This window comes from Numenius arquata, chromosome 12, assembly GCF_964106895.1.
Source record: "Numenius arquata chromosome 12, bNumArq3.hap1.1, whole genome shotgun sequence".
Lineage (NCBI taxonomy): Eukaryota > Metazoa > Chordata > Aves > Charadriiformes > Scolopacidae > Numenius > Numenius arquata.
Window position 1 is genome coordinate 9426576 of NC_133587.1, and position 22771 is coordinate 9449346.

Below are 22771 nucleotides of genomic sequence, written 5' to 3' on the forward strand. Positions count from 1 at the left end.
GGGCATATTATTATACTATGTAATTTCCTTCTGCAAAAACCCAATTAACTGTACAAGTCTGTACCCATTCTGCCAACTATATCATTTTATAATTTCAGAACAGCAGCACAAACTGCCGGGGAGTTATCAGTAAGAACTGTTCTGCAATAATTAATAGATGCAAAGATTAAAAAAAAAGAGCAAAATAGGCACACAAATTAACACAGTTAATTATAATGTAGCTATCTGTAGACCTGGGATCTTGTGTAAAATGAATTTCCTTATTAAGCTTTACTGTCTCCCCCCCATGACAAAGGTCAAGGAGGAGACCGAACATGAGCTGATTCGAGAACTGGTTTTGATTTCCCTCTGTTTGTACTTGAAGGACAGAGATCTGAGAGCAAACAGGTGAGATTGTAGTTTGGGATCTTAAATCATCTCTGACCCCCCTTCCCTCTCACCTTTGATCATTAGGTGATGGAGTCATGCTGACAAAAACCTTCCATAATTGACATTTCTCTCTTATCCTAGGCACATAAAGCCTTTTGTGGATCTGGCCATTTTATCCCCTTCCAGACCCCTTGTGAGTCCAGGGTGGACACTACTGGCCCCACCATGTAGCCATCCGCAGCCCCCTTGGAGACCACTGACCTCCATTGGGTTCCTGCCCACATAATGTTACCTGCTCAAGGCATGGAAGGCAGTCAAATGGTCAGCTTTACCTGACTTTCCTCAGAGCCTTTGGAAAATCCACTCCCACCCAGTTTTGCAGAAAGCCTCTGGTGTAAGAGGAGTGCGGAAAGCAATTGAGATTCTTCTGAGAATGGTGGGGTTTGATGCAAGATGGGAACACAAAGCAGAATACAGACTATTAAAGAAGAAATTCTGCCCCGCTCTAGAAACCTCTGCAACTAATAAGGAGTTTGAACATCTACTTGTCACACTGAGTCCACATAAGACTTTTGGCCCTGATCTCAAGTAAAGGGCTGCTTCTCCTAATCATCTCAAGCTTCCCCCTGAGACCCCAAAAACACTGAAGTGATGGGATTTTTAATCAAATCCTGCACACAGCAGGTGAGAAGACATCCCCAGAGACAGAGGAAGGAGAGACCTCTTCACGTGCATTGTCTTTCAGTTTGGCTCAAGGTTGTGCACTTGTGGAGAGGGTTAAAGGATTTCATTGATTTTAAAGACACCTCAGTCTGCCACGCACTCTTCCATGAAAGTGAGGTTACTTTCCAGACCAAAGCAAGAGAAACCACTTTTACATATCTATGACCTAGAAGGAAAACTCTGTATTTATGCTACATCTACCTACTTCTTACCAAAGGTACACAGGAATTACTAAATCCATGGCAGGCATACAGGATAAATAGAAAACTGGATCATCATAATCCTGGAAAATGCATTTGCTTAATTGCACAGTTTCCACATTTCCCAATAAATTACTTCAATATAGTCATTAAGCCATTTTTACTGAAATGTATTGCCATAAAGCGAACATATTTGCCATTGCATTTGCACAGTTACAGCTGTTCAATAAACCACTCCCAATACGTAAATGTAGCAACCACTCCTGCAACCACTCCTGTGTTGTTGCTTTGCAGGCCATTTCTGGGTGTTTGAAATGCCAGGCAGAAGCGCATTTGGAGATACGGAACATGATAGAGCACTTCTCATGCTCCCTATTAGCAGAGCAGGTCCTCCCCCTGCCCCTGCCCTTCCCTGCCTGCCTCTTCCAGCCTGGCACCCTTCCTCCCCTTCACCCAGCAGGCAGAGGGCACTGCCCAGCAACCCTGTGACACTTAGGACTTACTGAATGAATTTAGTCCCATAGAATCACAGAATCGTAGAATGGTTTGGGTTGGAAGGGACCATAAAGATCATCTAGTCCGACCCCCCCCTGCCGTGGGCAGGGACTTGACTACTTACGACTTGGTGCTGCTCAGTGAAGTTCAGGGCTCACCTGGCAGTTGTGTGGTGGGGAACCCTTAAATGTATTTGTTGTTACAAGCTGTCCCAGGCAGTCAGCAGTTGTGCTGCCCTGTTTCCCCCATGATGTTCTCCCTTCTCCTTCACAGATGCAGGTGACATGCAGGTCTGTTGCAATTGCACTGCTTTTCTTCAAACTCCAACTCAGGGCAGCTGTAATCCATGTCAACGCGCAATCACCTTTACATTAGTAACATCAGTTACTGATTTCAGTTATGGTAAACTCTCCCCTCTCTCCAACACCCACAACCACATCAATTTTATTGTACTTTGTTTTTTAATTGTCATCTCTGTTTCCAGGAAACTTCTGTTAACCACCATTAATATTGCAATTCTAAATGTAAAAAAAAAAAAAAAAAAAAAAAAACCAACAAAACAAAACTTAATGGAGCTGAATGAATTCTCAAACCCAAAGCTCCCATCTGCCATCAGTCTGTTTGTGTTTTAACACAGAAATTGAGCCACGCAGCTGGTATGCTAGAGAAATCTCCACACATGCCCTGTGAGCCAGCACCCAAGGTTGGATGGTTAGGCGTTCATGATTATACACAGGTAGGGCCATCATTCACGAGGAATAGTATCAATCCCAGGGGATTATTTGTATTTGAAGGAAAAAAAAAAAGAAAAGCGCAACCACATTGTAAACAAACCAAAATCACAGCTATTCCTGAATGCTGATATCGCAACAGAAGCCACAAGAGATACAAACACAACCGCCCAGCCAGGCAGGGCCAGACCGGGGATATGTCCTACGCCACCAGCCCATTGCCCAGGCTCACTTACAGCCTTTCCTCTCCCACATTCAGCATCTCAAACAGCACGGTGTACCTGCTGGATCCTTCTTCGGTCCAGTTTACTCCTGACTTGCTGGCCAACTGCTCCATACGTGATATGAGAAATACACAGTAAATTCTGCACGGTACTTTATGGATTAGGGTAACCTAAATATTGAACTACCGCTGGCAAATAGAGACTATTTAAATTCAGAATCAAACTAGCTCAGAGTTAACTACCTCGGGAAGGGGGTGCTCTGAGTGCAGTCTCAAAGGAGCAGGCACCTGCCTCATCCTCTGAGCTGTCACCAGCCAGGGCTGTATGCACAGGAGACACCCAGCTGTCAAAGGAGCTGTACTCCCATTGATACCCTGATATAGGGTTAACTTTACCAATGTAGGCAGCTCCTTTAAAGTCAAGGGAATTGCTCTTCAGAGTATTTAGAGATTCCCATTAAGTTCAAGGCCTTACTCATTAAAATTGAGACATTCAAAAACTAAGAGGCAAAGATCTCTTCTTATTAAAACAAGTAAACTGGAGGAACAAAGCAAGCATGACCATTGCTTTATAGGACCTGCCTCTATATTCTCCAAGTATATATTATTTTCAAAGCAATGCTCATATAAGGAAGCATCGTAAGTGGGTAACGAAGATGCGGTGACGCATACAGAGGCACTGCGAGGGCCAGCTGGGCTACCACGTATACTTACTTCTCTGTTTGACATTTGCTATTTGACAGCAAAAGCATAACGAGTTTTTGGAAGCAGAGATGTTTATGCTCACCAGGTCCTGCAGTTCACACTCCACTCTTCTGTGGCAGAAAGTGGAAATTTTGCAGATTCTTTTCCATGACTTTTTTTTTTTCCCTGCCTTCTTCTTATCAAACTGAGTCTCACAGGGTGGTAACTGCCCCTGGCAGTGGTTTCACGCGTGTCTCCCAGCAGCCAGGCAGTTCTGAAGACAAGAAGAAGAAGAAATTGTGTCTTACACAGGGAGTGTTAATATTTCATAGACCCGTGCTAGTAGCAGGCTTATGGGTATAAAGGGTCATTTTATGCAGAGAAGACTGCAACTCATTTTGGCAACCTCCCAGCTGATGATAATTTCATTCTTAGGGGAACCTAATCCTGCATAAAACCCTGATATTCCCCCCACTGCCCAGAGTGCTCTCCCTTTCTCACAATACAGCTTCTTTCTTGTTCGTTTACTTGTTAGAGGAAAGAAGAGGCTGCTTTACACTGCATTTGTCCCCCCTGCACACAAGCCCTGGGTGGTGGTTGTGCTCTGGAGGCCTGTGTGCTTATGTCTTTTGGGGTTGGCTGTCAGTCCTCAGTACACACTGTAACTAAGACTTTCCAGCCTAGCCAGCATAATAAACAGCGGTGCTTTTCTTGGAAGTATTTAGGCTTTTTTCCTGCCTTAGAAAAATGAGTGACTTATAACTGTTCCTAAATTTGGCAGATGACATTAATATTCAGAGTGCAGCTCGCAGAGGAGCTCAGCACATGAACCCAGGAACCTGTCAGGAGTCACCCTAAACAGACAAATCAAGGGGGAAAAGCCAGGCAGAACACAAGCTCCAGGTCCATGGGATTTCATAACTACCCATGATCAGCTCTTTCCACTGGTGATTACAAGCGGTTCTCACACTGCTGTGCCCAAAGGAGCACAATCAATGCCCCAGCAGGGAGCCGAAAGGGAGAGGTGGGTGAGGTACTCACATGAGCCTGTGAGTCTGTGAAACTACTCACTCATTTATCCCCTTGAATTGAAATCAAGCTTGAAGGCACCCTCACTGTTAATGCATTTCAGGGATCTGCTTCCATATTGCATCCAACTGCTAGACAGAATTAAAACAGAGAGAGACGACAAGTAACAGCATCCTATTGTCACGTTGGAGAAATCCAGTTTCTCCAGCTACCATCCTTCTAACACAATCAGAAGATGTCCAGCTGCACTTTGTGCTCTCAAACAGGAGATCCGAGTGTTCACTTGTGGGTGAGCAGAAAAGCACAGGTTCAGGCAAAGTCAGAGCAGCATCGGCTTTCACCACCAGCAGAACGGGCCGAGCAAATCCCATTTTTCAGATGGAGTCTGCTCCATCTGTTAATGGCTGAAATATGATGCAAGGAATAAATCAAGAATTGGTTAATTGGTCTGAGGATTGTTATGAAAGTGGAGGAAGGTGAAAGCCCATTAGTGCTGGCATCACCCTGCAACACCCTTCCAGTAATTCAAAAGCACACAATTAGTAGTATCGAAAGGCCACAACAGAGCTCAAGCAAAACAAGCACTGAGCACAACAAGTAACAGCAAAAAACCAATGCACAGGACCAGAGCGATGCTGAGCTCTTCGGCCCTGAGGATTAGGGAATGTGATAAAAAGAAACCTTGCATCTTATTTCCAGCACAGACAGGGGTGAGGAACTCCTGGTTTTGGGGGAGAGTGGAGTCACATACTGTGCCTGAACTCACGAAAAAAGGGTAATATTGTGATATTAACCACACCATGGTTCCCCCTTTCTTCCTTTCCAATATCAATTGACGATGTTTACAAGATGCAGCCAAGCATATCCCGTCTGAATGTGTGTCTAGGTTCCACTAGTGTCACAGCAAGTTCTGTACCTGTGTCACGGGATGAGAGCAACTGGGGTACTACAGACCAGCAGCCTGGAGACCCTGCATATCCCCAGGGATTTAAAAAGGTGGCGATTTGCGGAATACATAGAAGAGCCTTTATAAGTGAATGTATTTCATCCAGCTTAAGAATGGAAGGACCAGTGTTTAAAAAATTAAAAAGAAGTCCCTTGCTAATACTTTGGGTTGTGGTTTTAAGCTGCAAGAGACATATTTAGAGAACAGAATAATCTCTGCTGGTTCATACTCTCCTTTCTCACCTCTACTCCTCCACTTGCAGTACCACAACTATCACCAAGCAACTAATTTTATAACTGGAAAGGACTTCAGAAAAAACTTCAGTAAAAGAAAAAAAGAAAGAAAAAAAAAAAAGGAGTCAGTGATCTTAATATTTAAATACCCAAAACACCCAAAATCAAGGATAAAAAAAATAGGTTCGAAAAGCTAAAGATAACAGCATTGTCTTATTTATGGAGAAGTACTGCTAACTCCTACCATTCTAGCCGAATACGCTCAACTCCTCTGGCCACTGAGCAAAAGAAAAAAGAAGTTTGTCTTTAGAGCAACAAGGGTATTCAAGAAAATTACAATTTTTTATTGTTCTTTTTCTTTACCTTTGGCTCCTGAGCTTTCTGGGCACATTTTAGGTCTTTTTTTTCCCAAATGCATAAGGGCTTTTTCCTTAGAAAAGTCATACATTCAGACGATTGCAGTTCAGACCCACATATCATGACAATCAGGGAGCTGATAAGCCTAATGAAGATCTGATGGTGAAAAATGGTCTTTTACCATCTTCTGTTTCAAATGCAGAAGAAAACTCATGAATCACAGGCTGGACACTACAGGGTTAGGGTGAAAAAAAGCAGAATTCTCCCAGGGCCTCCCTCTCTCTCTGTCCCATGACAATAAAAGATTTCTCTATAACAGAGAAAATCACATGGCTTCTTCAGCAGTTTGCAAAACAGCCTGGATTTTCGCTTGGCTTTTCGTCATTAAAAATTGTGATCCTCAGCTGGAGGGCAGAGGGAAGTGTAGGAACATCAGTCGAGCTTAATTTTCCTTTTACATAAATCCAACTCGCTGGCGCTTTAGGTTTATTTGCTCTTCCTCTCATCTGCAGCCAGGCTGGTGCCGAGAAGGTGGAGCTGCATGTGCACAACTGCCGGTTCCTCATTATCAGTGCCCAACAGGATGATTTATGGAAGATGAGGACTAAACTCCTGGCTTCATGTACTTGCCGTGGGAGATGTTCTCCTGTTGATACCCAATGGTGAAAGGTTTTTAGCGTTGTCATGGGAACGGCTGTCATCTTCAGTGAACAGCCTCTCCTCAATGTGAAGCTGCCTTGCTTGTTTACTGTATAAAGTCATTTTTCAGGAGTATTTTGCCTTGGATTTCCAATAGTCTTATCTTTCCCAAAAAACAGGCTGTAGAAATTATGGAGATTACTATGATGGACGATGATAAAGCCCCTAGAGGGAAACAGGCAGGACCAAGTATGTGTCTACACCATGAGCTAATCTTCATTTTTAGGGAAAGTATCTGACAGCTTCATTATCTTCTACTTAAGAGGCTGACTCTTGCTCTCTCTCTCTCTTTCATGCACACTTGCATCTCTCCTTCCTTCCCCCAGGAATTTACCAGCAGGACTTTTTTGCACAGTTACCCAAGGTGTGGAGGTGAAGCCAGCACACTACACAGCCCTTTGCAGGATGTGCAGATGCACCGAGACATTTGCAATGTCTTGTTTCATCAAGTGACATAGTCTGTGTAGAAATAGAGCTGCTAGGAGGGTCCCTCGTGCTAATTCTTTCATGCTCCTGCAACCCCAGACTATGGTGACAGGAGCAAAAGACTGGAAGTCCCACCATGCCACCATCAGCAGCTCTTCTTAGGACCTCATGTTATCAGCTCTCAAGGATGAGGCAGCAGCAAAGAAAGCCCTGACTAACAAGTCACTGGCCGTAGGAACAGACTATTTTGTGTTTACTGATTCTGCATCACAGCTGTCTCACAAGCAGGACCCAGAACAGAACACTATCAATAAATACATCATTTTGGTCAATTCAAAAATTAGAGCTTTTTTCTCCAATATAGAATCATAGAATCATAGAATCGTCTAGGTTGGAAGAGACCCTCGGGATCATCGAGTCCAACCATCTACCCTACTCTACAAAGTTCTCCCCTATACCATATCCCCCAACACCACATCTAAACGGCTCTTAAACACATCCAGGGATGGTGACTCAACCACCTCCCTGGGCAGCCTATTCCAATGCCCAACCACTCTTTCTGTGAAAAATTCTTTCCTAATGTTCAGTCTAAACCTACCCTGTTGGAGCTTGAAGCCATTCCCTCTTGTTCTGTCATTAATTACCTGTGCGAAGAGATCAGCACCAACCTCTCTACGGTGTCCTTTCAAGTAGTTGTAGAGAGTGATGAGGTCTCCCCTCAGCCTCCTCTTCCTCATACTAAACAGTCCCAGCTCCTTCAACCGCTCTTCATATGACTTGTTTTCCAGGCCCTTCACCAGCTTCGTTGCCCTCCTCTGCACTCGCTCCAGCACCTCGATATCTCTCTTGGATTGAGGTGCCCAAAACTGGACACAATACTCAAGGTGTGGCCTCACCAGTGCTGAGTACAGGGGCACAATCACCTCCCTACTTCTGCTGGTCACGCTATTTCTAATACAAGCCCGGATGCCAAAGCCTCAAAGCAGAAACTTGAAAACAGAAACTTCTGTTTCTGAAAACAGAAACTTTCTCTTGAAAACAGAAACTTCCTCAAAGCAGAAACTTGAAAACAATGAGGGGGCTGAATGAAATATTTCGACTCAGATTATTTCAATCTTGCAGTAAAATTCCAAAATCAAAGATCAAAACACTTCACTTAGGAGGTATAAAAACATTTCACCACTTCTAAATCCCTGTCTTTCCTCTGTCTCTGCCTATGAGGACTAATCATCAACTGTGGCATGAATTCACAAGCGGTTACAGTCAACCTAAAATGCATTTTAGCAAATTTACTGTCAGCCTCCAAAAAAAAAAAAAAAAAAAAAAAAACCAAGCTCAGATTCTGTAGCAATCTGACCCAGAATTTTATTTCTGAGCAGACTATCTTCAAACTTCTTAACTCTCCACAGCTACCTTCACTCACTTGAGACTGGTTCTGCAGACTTCTACACATCAAATTTATATTGAAACCAGCTAGAGTTTCCTACAGTTTGTGCCAGAATATGATGAAGTATTATCAAAATAACCTCTCTTAAGGCTCACTTATTCTCAAGACACTGAAGCAGGAGGGTCGTCTTCTACTTTCAACAAGGGCTGGGTTCAGGGAGGGTGTTTCACACCATTTACTCATGGCAGGTGCCAATCACCATTTCCTGAAAGGTTCACAACAGAACAGATTAATGCCAGGACTAAATATTTGACAGCAAGTACTATGACAATTTAACAAAAGTCTTACACACAAATATAGTACAACTAATGCTTAAGTACTCAGTAAATTAAAGGGATTGCAATTAAGGTGCTTTAAGGTGCCACATTGTTTCATCGATTAGAATAAAAGCTTTTCCCACGTGACACTATCATTTATCACGTTGCAACACAGTCTTTTCCTACCCAACTGGCTCTGATGTAGTAGAAGAGGGGCGCTGGGGTGAATGCAACATTTGGAAGACTAAGTTTTTTGAGCATTATTTAGCAAAAATTGCATGTTTTATAGTTTCAGTACTTAATTCTGTAAGCATCTGGTAAGAGCAGGGATTCATGTTGTCAAAAATTTGGGTAGATTTTGAAAGTGAAAAATGTTTCCACTAGCTGGCTCCTTTCTTCTCCTGAAATGACCATCTGCCGATTTACCATCCTGTGGACCAATATGGGGCTTCTGTAGGACAAAGAAAACCTTCCAATGACTAAATGCTACCATGATTACTTATCTCCACCAAAAAATGAAACTGGTTTCCAGCTCGATAGAAACTCCTCACTACAAAAGCCCAAATGATGTACTCCAGTTACTTATTCCCAAGCCACTCCTCAGAGGATTGCATCCCTCTACTCACAAACCAGCAAGGACTCCTGAGCAGGCCACAAGTTAGTTACGGATTTTGTCAAACTGTGAAGCACAAGCCTTTTTTTTTTTTTTTTTTAAATCTTGCTACTCTGGGATGAGATCACCTCACTGTGAGTCATTAATCCACAGAGACAGCTTGTAACATACAATAAAAAGCAGAGCCTTGCTCTCAAATCCCTACTGTACTGGCCAAGAGGCATCACGCGCTTTCAGGCCTCTCAGCGCCGTACTACACATATTTCTCTAAGCATCTCAAGCACATATCCGCAGTGCCCTTTAGTATTTCCATGAAAGATGCTCAACATGGTCACTAGTGGGTTTCAGGATCCAAACCTAGACTAGAATCGGACTTGAGTATTAAAAGTCTCTTCTGGAGCCATCTCCAGCCACTCACCTGGGTTTTGACAAATTTAATTACCTAGACGCTCATCACTGCAGCGCTCTGTCACCAAGCACAAGTCTTTTCCGTAATTTTGTTTAAGCAGATTCAGAAGTACGTATATATTAAAAGAAATATCCTGTCCATTTCTGCATAGTGGTAGATCATGGTCCTGGACTTCCACCAGTACATCCTGAGTAGAACTGGACTTTTCCTCCAGTCTTACCTGCTGGAGCACATGAGTCAGCAGCAAGATTGGCTGGAATAAATTAAGCAGGTTCAGGCACTAAAGAGATGGCACTACACAGATTAATCAATAGACACACACTGGGAGAATGTCTCCAGTCTCCTTTATTTTCATTTCTAGAAAAGTATGAGTATAAATCAGCAGAATATAAAAAAATATTTCAAATATTTTCCAGTCAAAAAGACAAGGCTATAGCTAGCCCTCCTGGTACAGCTGAGATGACTTCCTATTTAGAGCCCAGGACTGCACTGCATTTTTGGGCAACTCGGAGATGCTCCTTGAAACTTGAAGTCCAAGGGCCCTTTGATCCCTGTTACCTTCTATTCTCACAGATTTGAACAGACTAATTTCTAAGTTTTGCCATTATCTCAGCAGCACAAGATGAACCCTCTGTAAGACTGAGGATCAATATGAAATGACAAGACCAGGGAGGGTGAAAACAAAAGGAAGAGATATATAAGCACAAACAGGAAGCATCCACAGAGAAGTGCCATTGCCATGAAAAGACCGCACTTGAGTTAATTTATTTTGCATTGTTGATTCTCCATTGAGACTTTGGTAAAATAATAATTAAATCTGGGTTCATACGGCCTTGTTTGTCTAATTTCTCATCAGGTGAATTCTCCTTCCTCTCAAACAGGAGGAATTTGCAAGAAGTCATCAGGGTCAGACAGGCCTCCCTCGGGGATAGATGGGCAGAAAGTGACTGGCACTTCACAGCCAGCCTGATTTCTTTGGAAACTGAGAAGCACACACAGACAGAGAGGATTCAGGATACCCCGGTACAGACAGCAACCTCTTGAAAGTAAGTGGCATAGCCTCTGACATGGAGAAGTCATCGTTTTGGTTGTGGTTCCTACTGCTGCTGCACGTTGGTGCCAGACAAGCCATCACAGCATTCACTTGCTGGGACTGTCAGGAGAAGTTAGATGAACAAGAAGCTGTGAACAGAAGGACAGGAGCAAGTGTCCAGCTGGCGAATTCTCTTCCAGGTTCCCTTGCATCGAGGGTTCCCTACCGCCTGCCAGTGCAACAGCTGATTCCTGAAACACAGTCATAAGAGGGAAAAAGTTAATGTGCTGCACCTCCACTGCAGGGCAGTCACTTGTACCAGGCTTAAATCACCCAGTAAATTCAATTTAGTTTGCTAATGTCAATTCTAACTCCATGGTCCAAATTCTGCCTTTTTACTACTGTAAAGAAACAGCAACAACAGTGACCCCCATAGGATTACAATAGCATGAAGTAAAGCCACAATCAGGCAGGAACACTGGACTGGAAGAACCCAGAGCAGCACATACTGTAGATGTTAAGTCCAAAAGAATTCACAGAAACATCCCCTCGAGGTACCCAGTGTTGCATGCAACAACTCACAGAGCACGCTGACATCCTCATAACTCCTGTAGTGAAACACTTGACAGGTTGCAAAGGGGGCAAAACACCCCTTTCTCCATTTTTCTTTATAACACCATGCTTCCTTTCAGCAGGCAGAGCTCTGTCGTCACCCATAGCCATTGAGATGCCGAATAAGTACTTAGCACACAGTACACAATACACATCTGTGTGAGAGGTGCAGGGACATGAGCATCTCTGGGTAACCACCTTAGTGGAACACTTGCCTAAGCTTTTCGGCCTTGCTAACAGCTACACACTGACATGGCTTCTGGATGGTAGCTGGCTGGAAGCACCAGACCCATAAGTGTTGGAACAAAGTTACTCACGGGCTTCTTAAGTAGAGGACAAAAAACCAACCAACCAACCCAGCCACCCCTTTTCTCCCAGGCAGTCCATCAATACATCAACCAGAACTGAACATAGAAGTATCCTATGAAAACAACCAAGCAAATCCACAGGCCATTTTTCACAATTGGTGGCTGCACAAGCAATGCTGGCCTAACAGCCACAGAAACTGAAATTCTGCTATAGCACTGGGCCCCTTTCCAGATTTTAGCATTTAGCGGTTTAAGGGAATTTCTCGCATCAGTGTGTCCCAGCCCTGACCTTTGGAGAAGCACAAATACCACAACTGGATCAACTCCTGCCCTGTGCAAAGAGCTGCCCGCAGAGTAGCCCCACAGACCCCTAACTTCTGATTGTTTTATAGCTCTGTGGAAACTGGAATTATTACTCTAGCTTCACAAAGTTAACCCTGCCCTTCGTTTAATGAGATGTCATGCTCCAGAGCAGGGTTTTATGCATCACACATGGTTGGAAAAGGCTCACTGTATTTTTCTTTTGGCTTGGGGTCATTTCAAAATACCAGGATCTGCACAGGGAGGATTAAAATCCCAGATAAAGCACACAGTGCACAGAGCAGTCCCATACCCTTCAAAACTCTGGGCTGCAGCTTTACCTTTAAAAGGCTTTACTCCTTAAACACATAAGTTAAACTCCTCATCTTGCCGGTGAGGAAGGCAAATAGTGACTTTGCTATAAATCAAGTCCATCCATCCTTTCTGTCCCTCCACCCCGTGCTATTGCATGGACATAAACTGCTGCAGTTTGGACATTTTTGTGCTACAACCACCATATCTTGCTCCAGATGACGAAGAGCAGCTGATCCTCCTAGACACAGGCTGAGTAACAATTGAACAGATGTCAAGTCTGTACTTTGTTTGTAGATCTTTCAGAAGATGATCCAAAATTAACAGATTTCCCAGCTCGATGTTCTGCCTTGTTTATCTCATATCCTTCTAGAAGAAAGAAGCCAATGCAAGATAAATTATCCTAGCTATCCTCACCTGATGGCCACAGATCTGGCCATAAATCAAGGACTTTGGGAAACCTCCTGAGCTTGTGTAACAGGGGTTAAAATGAACTAGCATCTTCTACAGAGTGGGAAACAGGTGGAAGGCACAGATAACAAGCATCTCTCTTTAACTTGGAGCATTTATAAGCCAGACTCCACTTAGACACAAGAAGATAATTAGGAAATACTCATCAAAATATACCAGCATTGCCGAGTTTATTTTAAACTCTGTCAGATGTTTTCCTTCCTGAGAGTCACTCTTGGAACAATATCTCGGGGAACTAAACGCTGGCACAAGCTGCCAAGCTGTCAGGGCGAGAAGCAAAGCGCAGGCACGGCGTGGGCGGGAGAGCAGCAGCTGTGCATGCTTCCCTGCAAAGCCTCAGCCAGCGGCCCCAGAGACCTGGCCAGCGTGTGATGGCACATGTCAGCCAGCATAGCCACCACTCTGAGGCTACCACAAACTGTCCGTGTCTCCTGGCAGAGTTACACCAACAAAAATTTCAAAAGTAGGGTGAACTGAGTATACAGCCAGAGACTCGTGAGCAGATCTCAGCAAACTCAACACATGCTGCATCCTTGGCGCTGGCATCAGCTTTGGCCTCCCACCATCATCTCTTTCAGGGCAGCAGCTGCTTTCCCATCTTCTTCCTCCTTTCTTTACAAACATCCCACTTATGCCCTTGACATCTGGCCAGCGAACCCCAACCTGAGGAGCTCACCATGCGAGCCCCTCACAGCACTGCTCCCTTGCAGGACCACATGCTCAGATATAGCCACTTACTCTAACAGAAGGCAGAAGCCTTTTCACAGATATTTCCCTCATCCCACTCAATGCTGTCCCCACCAACAGTCCACCTTCTTCTCAGAGATCACAGAGGTCAGATTTTTCCTCCATGCAACCTGGTAAAAAAAGTATATTACTTCTGGAAACAAATTAGGGGACAGCCCTGTTCATATAAAGAATACCTACAGTAAATACTTGCACTTGAGATGTTGATATCAAGAAAATCAGGCAAGATACCCAGCCATGGACAACAATCTCCTTGACCCACCACTGTAAGGTCATAAAGAACACCAGACTGGGCCCTGGAGGCTACCTATCCAGGGGATGTGTGGCAGTTATCTAAAATATGCATGTGAAATCTAAGGGAGGCTTCACACACACACAGGATGAAGAAGCTGCAGACCAGAGACATCATTCATGTTCCATTTGCCAGTCACGCATTTATTTCTGACAAAGCTGCCCAGCACTGCTGGTTCGAGGCGGCTTCCAGTGCACCTCCACTGTCTTTTGTAGACAGGAGCTCTGTCCACTGCTCAGCCCAGCCCAGGCCAGCCCTGCCTGTCCTCTAAGCCTATATTACTACCCTGGCAATGAACCCAAGCGAACACATGCAGTATCTCAGCTTGGCACACACATGAGAGCTCATAACTGCCTAGAAAATGCCACAGACGTTACTTCATTGGGCATTATAGGCAGTAATGCTGGAGGGGTAAAAGCTCACTGTGTTAGAAGTTGATTTCCCTCTGGCTCTTACATGCCAGTTCATCTTACCTCCAGCAAGACTCTGGGAACAATTTCTAGGCTTCGCTCAACTGGAATGGAATTAAACCATCTGCTGAGATGTGGGCTGAGTCCTGACTTCAGTGAACCACTCACCATTCACCCCAACTCCATTGTTGCTACGTCTCTCTGGCCTTCAGCCTGCCAACACCTGACAATCAGATCATCATTCCTAAAGAACACAGTTCCATTTTCTTTGTGCTTCCATTCCACGTACTGTGTTGTTCACCAGATCAGGCAAATAAAAATGCTTCCCTCTTTTTGCAGCCCAATGAGGAAATGAATTCCTGAATATATTTTTTTTTTTGCTTAACCTGATGTTCCTGTCTGGCCCCAAGGTTCTAGCAAAATAACATTATTGTAAGCTTTTATAAAGATTTACATGTTGAATGCAGGTAAGAGCTACTCCTGGCCACATCAGTTAAGATTTTTTAATTCTTTATCTAAAAGTTTTTGGAACATTTGTACAAAACAAGCTGAGGCAGGAAAGGAAAAGACTCTAACTTGACTTCCTCTTACTAAAAGCCTGAGAAAAACCCTGTCTAAAAAGGCTATTACTGGCAGTCCTGGTAGTGCAATACATTGTGTGCTTGAGGCCTGACAATCCAAGTTTAGAGTTTCTAATTCAAGTGAACGTGCTTATTTCAACACTTAGGTAAGTTTTAAAAATACCCCTCCCCAGCACTGACGGGCAATGATTTTCTGAGGCAGGGTGCTAACCAGTTTCAGAGGATGCAATGGGGTTAAAAATATCAGGATAAAAGCAATGCAGAAGCTGTGCCTCCAGTGACCACAGCAGAGGCTTGGAAGCCAGAACTCCTCTGTTGCTGGCTATGCCACAAATGTGTTTCGCAGCTTCAAGCCATTTCCTTCATCTTTGCTGGAGTGTGCCCAATTTGTACAACCTGGGTGGTCCCCATCAATTGCCCCAAAGTTTCTTCAGCTTTCCAGGGGAACGATGCTGAAAGAGCAAAGATTTAACAGTACTTCCATCCTACCTCAGGTGCCAGCACATACCCCAAGTCCCTAAGCCAGCTGTCACTCGCCAGAAATACTCATAAAGGGCCACTTGTAGAAACAAAATCCCCAGTGCTTAAACATCAGAAACAGATTTGGTTTCATTTGACATCTGACAGGACTGTTAACCTTAGAAGCATGGATGGAGTGTCTTTAAAACAAAAAACTCCACAACTGTGCCACTTAGAAGTCAGTGAGATTTAGCAGACTACGTGCAGGTACACCCACACTTCAGTCCTGGCTCTGCCACTGGTTTAATACGTGAGCTTCACCAGGTCATTTCATCTCTGCAAGAAACTCATGGTATGCAACAAGGACCAGTTAATAGATGTAGAGTGCTCCAGAGAGTTGCATGCAGTGCATTATGAAACTGGGACAAGAAGATCAAGGGAGAAGAATGAAAAATTCAACATGAAAACAAAAGCTAAAACTCTTACTTTTTGCTTCCACTGCCATCCCCATAACAATGCAGACTTCTGGAGTCTAAAGCCGGGTGCTGACACTCCACGCAGACGGTATGGCCCTCCCTGAGATACTGCATCCAGTGAGTGTACGAGTGGTGGCTCTGCAAGCAGCCCGGTGTGATGGCCACAAGTTGGAATTCAACACAGTACCTGCAACCAAAATAACCGAGTAGGTTAGCTTAATAATCAGATTGGAGCCCTCCACAGGACTGGAAGAGTCAGACTAAACTGGGTGACCAAAGATCACTAATTAAGAAAAACAAAAAAAAAAAGCATCCACATCCAAGGTCATAAAAAACAAAACAAAAGCATTTTGACAAGGTTAAATGGGGAATAACACTACTCTGCTGATGTTTTTAACCAACACAGATTGGACAACCATTTAACTAAAGCCAAAAAACCCAACAGATTCCAAGTTTGGCATCCATTTGCTGAACCACACTTTCTCTATCGCCTACTCTCAGTTACTTATAATGGGGTTTTGTAGAGCAACTTGTGACAGGAGCTGAGATTTGGTCTGTAAAGGTTTTCCTTTTGATGATCTCCCTTCCTAAGAGACAAAGCGAGGTTGTCATATCTCAGTGGGAGGACTACCAGATTGACACAACACTTCTGCTCTGCTCAGACTTTTCTGTGCTTCCAATTTTCAACAAATCTGAGAGGAAAGCCCAAAAGAACTGACCTTGTTTGGAGAGGAAAACCAAGGAAGCTCAGTAACCGTCTATAAAAGCAGCAGAGAATCGGGTTCTAGTCTAGACTGGTTCTATAACAGTCATCATGGGGATTTCCAAACACCTTCAAGTAGCACACTGAACCGCGTTTGCTTCCTTGTCTTATCCGAGGGAAAGAGAGCAAGGATAAATACACGTGCAATAGAGTTGTGCTCGAGTTTTTGAATTTTACAAGGAGAGGGCTCAACTAATGAGGAGTCCAAGGGAGGCTGAGGGTGAACATATGCTCTTTCCCTCAGACACTTAAGTGAGGGGGATGGATGCACCCAGGTACTATGGAAATATTTACATGTACAACAACATGTGGGGAAATAAATCAACAAGTACATGGCTGCTTCATGCTGCAAGAGCAGCTCTGGGAAACTCCACGCAGCATTTAGAGGAATGGCAGTTCTCAACAAGAAACAGGCAAACCACCAGGGACTGCAATAAGAACCCCTGGGGAATAACTAGCTTGCAAAGCTGTGTATGAGCAGTTACAGAGTGGAAGATAACCTTTCCCACCAGCACTGTGTCGCTGCTAGTGATGACTCCAACTGGGAAAGAGGACTGGGAAGGGTGATGCCAGCTCCCCTGTGTTTGAAGTACCGGTCCGGAGGCACAGCAGCACACACAGAGATGGCTGTGTCTCAGAAGGTAAAATGCAACAGAGCTTTCTACACAACCCTGCCTGTACCTGTGCTGTGCAACAGTGCTGCAGGGGAAAACAGGCAACATCACAGCCAAGGGAGCTGAAATGGGAGCAGGATGTGCTCCCCATGTAACAAGACAGCAAACTGTGCCCCTGAGAATTTACCCCATTTATGGGGTAAATATATATAAAAAAGTGCAAACTACACCAGATTCCACACTGAATGGTCTTTGGCTTTTTGATCACACAACCTTAAACAGCAGCAACGCCAGGAACAAAGAGCTGAATCTCAGTCTTGTACTGGTCCTACATCAAGGCAGACCCACAACCTGCAGATGCACCAAGATACTGCTGTCGCTGAGGGAGAGCAGCACCTTGATCTAGTGAAGCGCCGTCCTTCTGCTGGGAAATGCAGATTCTGATCAGCAAAAAACTGGGCCCAAAACTGCAGCCAGAGAGACTTTGGAGGTGGAGTATGACTGACCCCCCATGCTGAGCCTCCAACTTACCCTGCTCTTTCATTGCCATCAGCCGCTGCTCTTTTTTTCCTGGCTTTTCCAAACCCTCCTGTTGTAATTAATGCTGGGACTGTGTATATCAAAGAGAAAGAGTACATAGCATAAGTGGCAACACTGCAGTAAGGCTTTTTACGTCTTCAAAACAGTAAAGATGGGCCTTTAATATCATATAGTTTTATCTTCAGCAGGAGACAAAACCAATTCTAACTCTGTCTTTTCATATTATCTGAGACCATCAATAATTTCACTGAAAAGAGAATCTGTATTGTGGCTAGATTTTTGCCTGAGTAGAGTAAGTCTACCGATCAGGCACACCTAAAAGACAGAGTAGGGAAGCAATATTCACTTAATACCAACTCTTAACCAGTTTGAAGAAGTCAGTTGTAGCCAACATCCAGACCAAAGAGATTTTGACCCCAAAATAGCAACAAAAATGAGAAGCAGTTATTTTAAAAAAAATCAGTAAAGGTATGTCATGAAAAGCTGATTTGAACAAAGTGAAATCAGGCTTTTTCTCCAGAAATTAGTTGGAGGTCTCCTCTGCCTGCACTATGCTCCAGTGCAGAGAAGTCATACCTTACCTATGATGGGCATTGCACCTTCATGACTTTTTGTAGATGACTCATAAAAGAAATAAAAAAATATTTAAAAAGAAAGAGCTCAACACCCACTTACAGAAGTTTTAAACAAGCATAAATCTACTAACTCTATCAAAATTGCCAGATATTTACACTTGTATAAGTGAGATCACAACAAGCCTGTAATATTTCACTTTTGAAACACAGCAGATCACAGCAAATACTGTCCGGGGAAGGATATCTCTAAGCCTCTGTGTGAAGAGCTCAGTTCTCAGTTACAGCAGCCAGGCCCAGAGCAAACATGCTGGTGTCTGAAACCAACTCTCTCCAAATACAGTACAGAAAGATCGGCTCTGCTGACCCAAACAAGAGTCCTCCCCCCGAATACCCAGACACTTACATTTTCAGTGGACTTACTCAGGGACTGTTTGCACTCTGTTCCTTGCTGAGTCCAGTACTCCACGCAGCCAGCCCTCTCCTCCAGAGGAGGGCATGCCTCTCCTCCGTTCCTGGGCTCCTGGATGATGTGCCTCCTCCGAACACGAAACGTTGTCTTGCACGGCTCTGCGCAGCCACTCCAGACACTCCACTCAGACACGACACAAGGGATAACTGGAGGAAGAGGACGATATATTTGATCAGTTGTCCTTAACCAACACAACCTAACAATCAAGAGCGATACCTTTGGGCAAAAACACTTGCAGGTCAGCCTAGACTCATATATTATTTTTTCCCCACATATTTTCACTTAGCTACAGTCCCTCTGCTTGGATTTCTGTATCTTGTGACTGAGCTGGACTAGTGTGTGACAAATGCACCACACCGGCACTCCTAACAACATCAAACTTCAGTCCTACCATTGAACAGGTGTCTTACCAGGTTTCCTGCCTTGCTGGTTCAGCCACTGGGTGCCTTGCACACAGTGACCAGCTACAGGCCAGCAGGCACCACCTTCCATGTACTAAGAGAAGGGCTACACTTGCAAGCTACCTTCTCCCAAAGTCCCTGTGAGTACTCAAGAGGCAAACTACCCAAGGACAGAAACATTTGGCCCATAACACTGAGATCAGGCACAAGGAATTCTTCGTTTCCAAGTCCAGCTCCAGTACTAATCTATCCCTCAATTTAAAGAGGCAGATGAGCTCATTCAAATCCATTAAGAGCCACTATGCTTAGACATTTGCACTCCAATTTACAAAGGCATTCAAAAGCCTGAGTCCCACTGATTTTATTGGGACATAAGCTACTAAATGCTGTTGTGAGTTCCAGCCTTTCTGTGCAGCTCAGACTTGATACTTCAGTTTATTCTCCCACAAACACAGATAGCCCCTAATTACTGCATTAGCCTCATTTGAAACTGCCCTTGTCTTCAGAAACTTTAGGAAGATCTTTCAAAACGCTGTTCTTCTTAGTCTAAAGTCACCACAAACAGCTTTTTAAAGCTATTCAAAGATTAGGAATTAAATCAATTCTTTAAGTAATTGAGCCTTTTCATATATGCAGTAATGCAGCACATAAAAAAAAAAAGCCTGTGCATTGGATTGTAGGCCACCCAGCATTATAATCCTCTGGCGCATCTGATTTATTCGGAATATTCTGCTTTCTTCAGTTTTGTTTGGTGTCAGATATTAATGCCTTTGCCTTAATATTTTGCTTTACAAGTCAGGTTGATAAAGTAGCTCTTTAGTGGTGGGAGAAAGAAAACAACTGAAAAAAGGCCAGGCTATGAAGTGAAAGTAGAACCGCATCTCTTACACTGAGCACAAATGAACCATAAGAAATAATGCAGAAATATCTCATCCTGCACAAAACCAGCTTTCTCGCCAGATCTCTGTAAGCAGGATGCTGTTATTCCTCCAGCAGCCACAGGATGGCCCCGGGCTGGGAGAGCGCTGGCAGCAAGGTACCCAGCACAGAGAGGGACTGGTGACTGCCCTCTGCTACCCCCTCATGATGCTCAACGAGGGCCTGCAAACACAGTTCTCTTATTATTCTTAGGTACTGTGAAGAATAGACACGAGGGGATCCTGTCTACCCCAGCTATCCCTGGCAACTGCCCAGAGCAGCAGGATTGAGATACGGTGAGGTGCTGAAGGAGCACCCAACAGCCCAGCCGTGCTCAGACACCAAAGGCACTGGGGCACCCAGCACTAACGCATCCCTCCCCTGACAGCCCTGACACCAGGACCTGCAACCCCTGCAAAGCCAGGGTGCTCTGCCCCAGGGCAGAGGTGAGGCAGCCAGCCTCTCCTCATTCACAGACACAGCTTGCTTAAATCACTTTGGAATGAACTTATTTCCCACCCATTTTCCAGCTCACTCTTGAAAGGAAAAAGGCAATTAAGTCACAGGAATACCTGCCCATCTGCCTAGAGCAAAACTCTGCAAAGGCACAGCTATGCAGATTTAAAAAAAAAAAAAAAAAAAGAAAGGCATTATGTGAGCGGGTAAGACTCCTTGAGGATGCTGCTTGTGAGAAGTGAATATGAGATTGCACCACTCGCTAAAATAACTTATCTCCTTGATACATATCTGCCCTTTAGCAGAAGACACTTATGGACGGAGTGCTGCTGTGCCCCTCGGGAAGGCAGCGCTGTCGGGGACCCCAGCACTTGGTGGTACAGGCACTGTGGTCCAGGGTCTTGCCAGATCAGATGCCAAAGCTGCAGCCACACACTGGAGCTGTCAATGTCTTTTGTGAGAAGTGGGGGCTAACAGGAGCAGCAGATTTGATCCCATCCACAGTATTTCAACCCACAAGAGGGAAAGGGATCAGGGGATTCTGACTCAGTCAGGAAACGTCCCATTTCACATTTCTGTCCTGTACAAACACGCAGCATCCTGGCATGCACTGCCAGCTGTCTGCTACGGGGGGACCCCAGCATCTCCAAGAAACACAACCGAGGTGGGGAGCCAAGCGCCTGCAGCATCCCTCCTTTGGCCACTCGCATCCCCGCCTGCTCCCCTTCCTCTTCCCAGGAGCAAAGCAGACCCCGGCGGTGCTTTTTAAGCCCCGAGGGCGGGCAGGTGCCGCTCAGCTCGGGAGGCAGCGGGGACAGCCGGCCCCGGGAGCAGGCCGGGGGCCACTCGCTGGCCACTCACCTGGGCAAGCCTCGGCGTAGTCGTGGCAACAGTCGAGGGTGCGGGCACACGCCTGGTCGCAGTAGCAGGGCCCGTGGGAGCCGTCGGGCCGCCAGCCGGTGCTGAGGCAGGCCGGGCGGCGGCCAGGGCAGCAGAGCCGGCGGGCGGCACAGCCGGCGGCGGCGCGGCGGGGCAAGGCCGGCAGCACCAGCAGCGCCAGCAGCGCGGCCCGGCCCGCCATGGCAGCTCCTCCGACCTTCACTCCCCGCTTTGCCGGCTTAAAGGGAGTGGAGGGCGGGGGGGGGAAGGAGCCGGCCCGCCTCCCCCGCGCCCTGGCCCCGCCGCCGAACGGGGGAAGGCGGCCGGGCGGAGCCGCGGTGCCGCCAGCACGGACGGCGGGGCGAGCCCCGCGGCGGCCGCCTCCTCCCGGGGCAGCTCGGTGTCACCGGCGTCACCGGCAGACACCCCCCCTCACGGCTTTCAGGGGCGGGAGTGTCGGAGCAGCGCCGGGGCTGCTCGCCCCGGACCCAGGCTATACCCAGCGCCCAACAAGGGGCTTACGGCAACAGGTGCTCTTGACACAAATACCCTTCATTTTCCTGATGCTACCAGAACGTTTCTTTGCCTTAACCTCCGTGGCATGTCATGATGCCCGTGTATCTGACAGTTCCCGTTCTGCAGACTTTAAAAACTACAGGGTATAATCTCTGCACTGGCTGCTAGCACTTACCAGCCAAATTATCATAAAGAATATCATCAAAACCAAATGATAAAAGAGACCATTTTTTGCCAGATTAGACTCCAGCATACCTCAGGAGCCATTAAAAACCTGAAACTACTTCATTCCCAGTACAGCAGCTTGTTAAGAAACATGATCCAGCTGGCTATACTGCCTCTCTACAGAATTACTCTGAATTTTCTGCTTACTTTCAAATGCAAGAAGCTTAAAATGATTAGAACCGCTCCTGTGAATTATTTAGCTATTCAGTAGGAAGCTAAAGGCTTTACTGTAACTTTTTATCAAACAGACTCGTTCTAAAATATTGATCACAACAGATGTTACACCTTGCTGAATACTGAACTGGGATTTACAAAACCCACCCACTCATTTTTTGCAACTGATTATGCTATTGTACTAACAGTGAGTATAGGCAGAGTGTTCCCACTTCAGGGAGACTGCAGCAAAGATAACTCTAGAAAACCAGAAAATAATATCATAGGACAGGCTAACACCTTCATAATGTGCAATGCTGGAGGCATGGGGGCAGAGGAGACCTGGCACCACATCAGCTCAGGCACAGCATGGCAAAATGTTCCAAAAAGATAAGAAATAAAAGGAACTTTTGCTTCTTT

At 45.3% G+C, this 22771-nt stretch overlaps 1 protein-coding gene across 1 annotated transcript; it reads right to left on the minus strand.

Annotated features, from left to right (window-relative positions):
- Window positions 1–11007: 11007 nt before the first annotated feature.
- Window positions 11008–21659, minus strand: LOC141471115 (somatomedin-B and thrombospondin type-1 domain-containing protein-like). Its single transcript, XM_074157526.1, has 5 exons — window positions 21440–21659; window positions 18755–18949; window positions 17751–17829; window positions 15853–16029; window positions 11008–11125 (listed from the first exon to the last, which is right to left on the minus strand). Exons 1-5 carry the CDS (start codon window positions 21657–21659, stop codon window positions 11008–11010), a joined length of 789 nt encoding a protein of 262 aa, XP_074013627.1.
- Window positions 21660–22771: the final 1112 nt, after the last annotated feature.

What these genes read in the sequence shown, in the direction of transcription:
- LOC141471115 (XM_074157526.1), bottom strand. Translation starts at nt 21,659, where the DNA reads ATGGCGGGCCGGGCCGCGCTGCTGGCGCTGCTGGTGCTGCCGGCCTTG. An exon ending in CTACGCCGAGGCTTGCCCAG is followed by an intron (nt 18,950 to 21,439) that starts GTGAGTGGCCAG and finishes CTCTTCCTCCAG; the next exon opens with TTATCCCTTGTGTCGTGTCT. An exon ending in AGAGTGCAAACAGTCCCTGA is followed by an intron (nt 17,830 to 18,754) that starts GTAAGTCCACTG and finishes TGATATACACAG; the next exon opens with TCCCAGCATTAATTACAACA.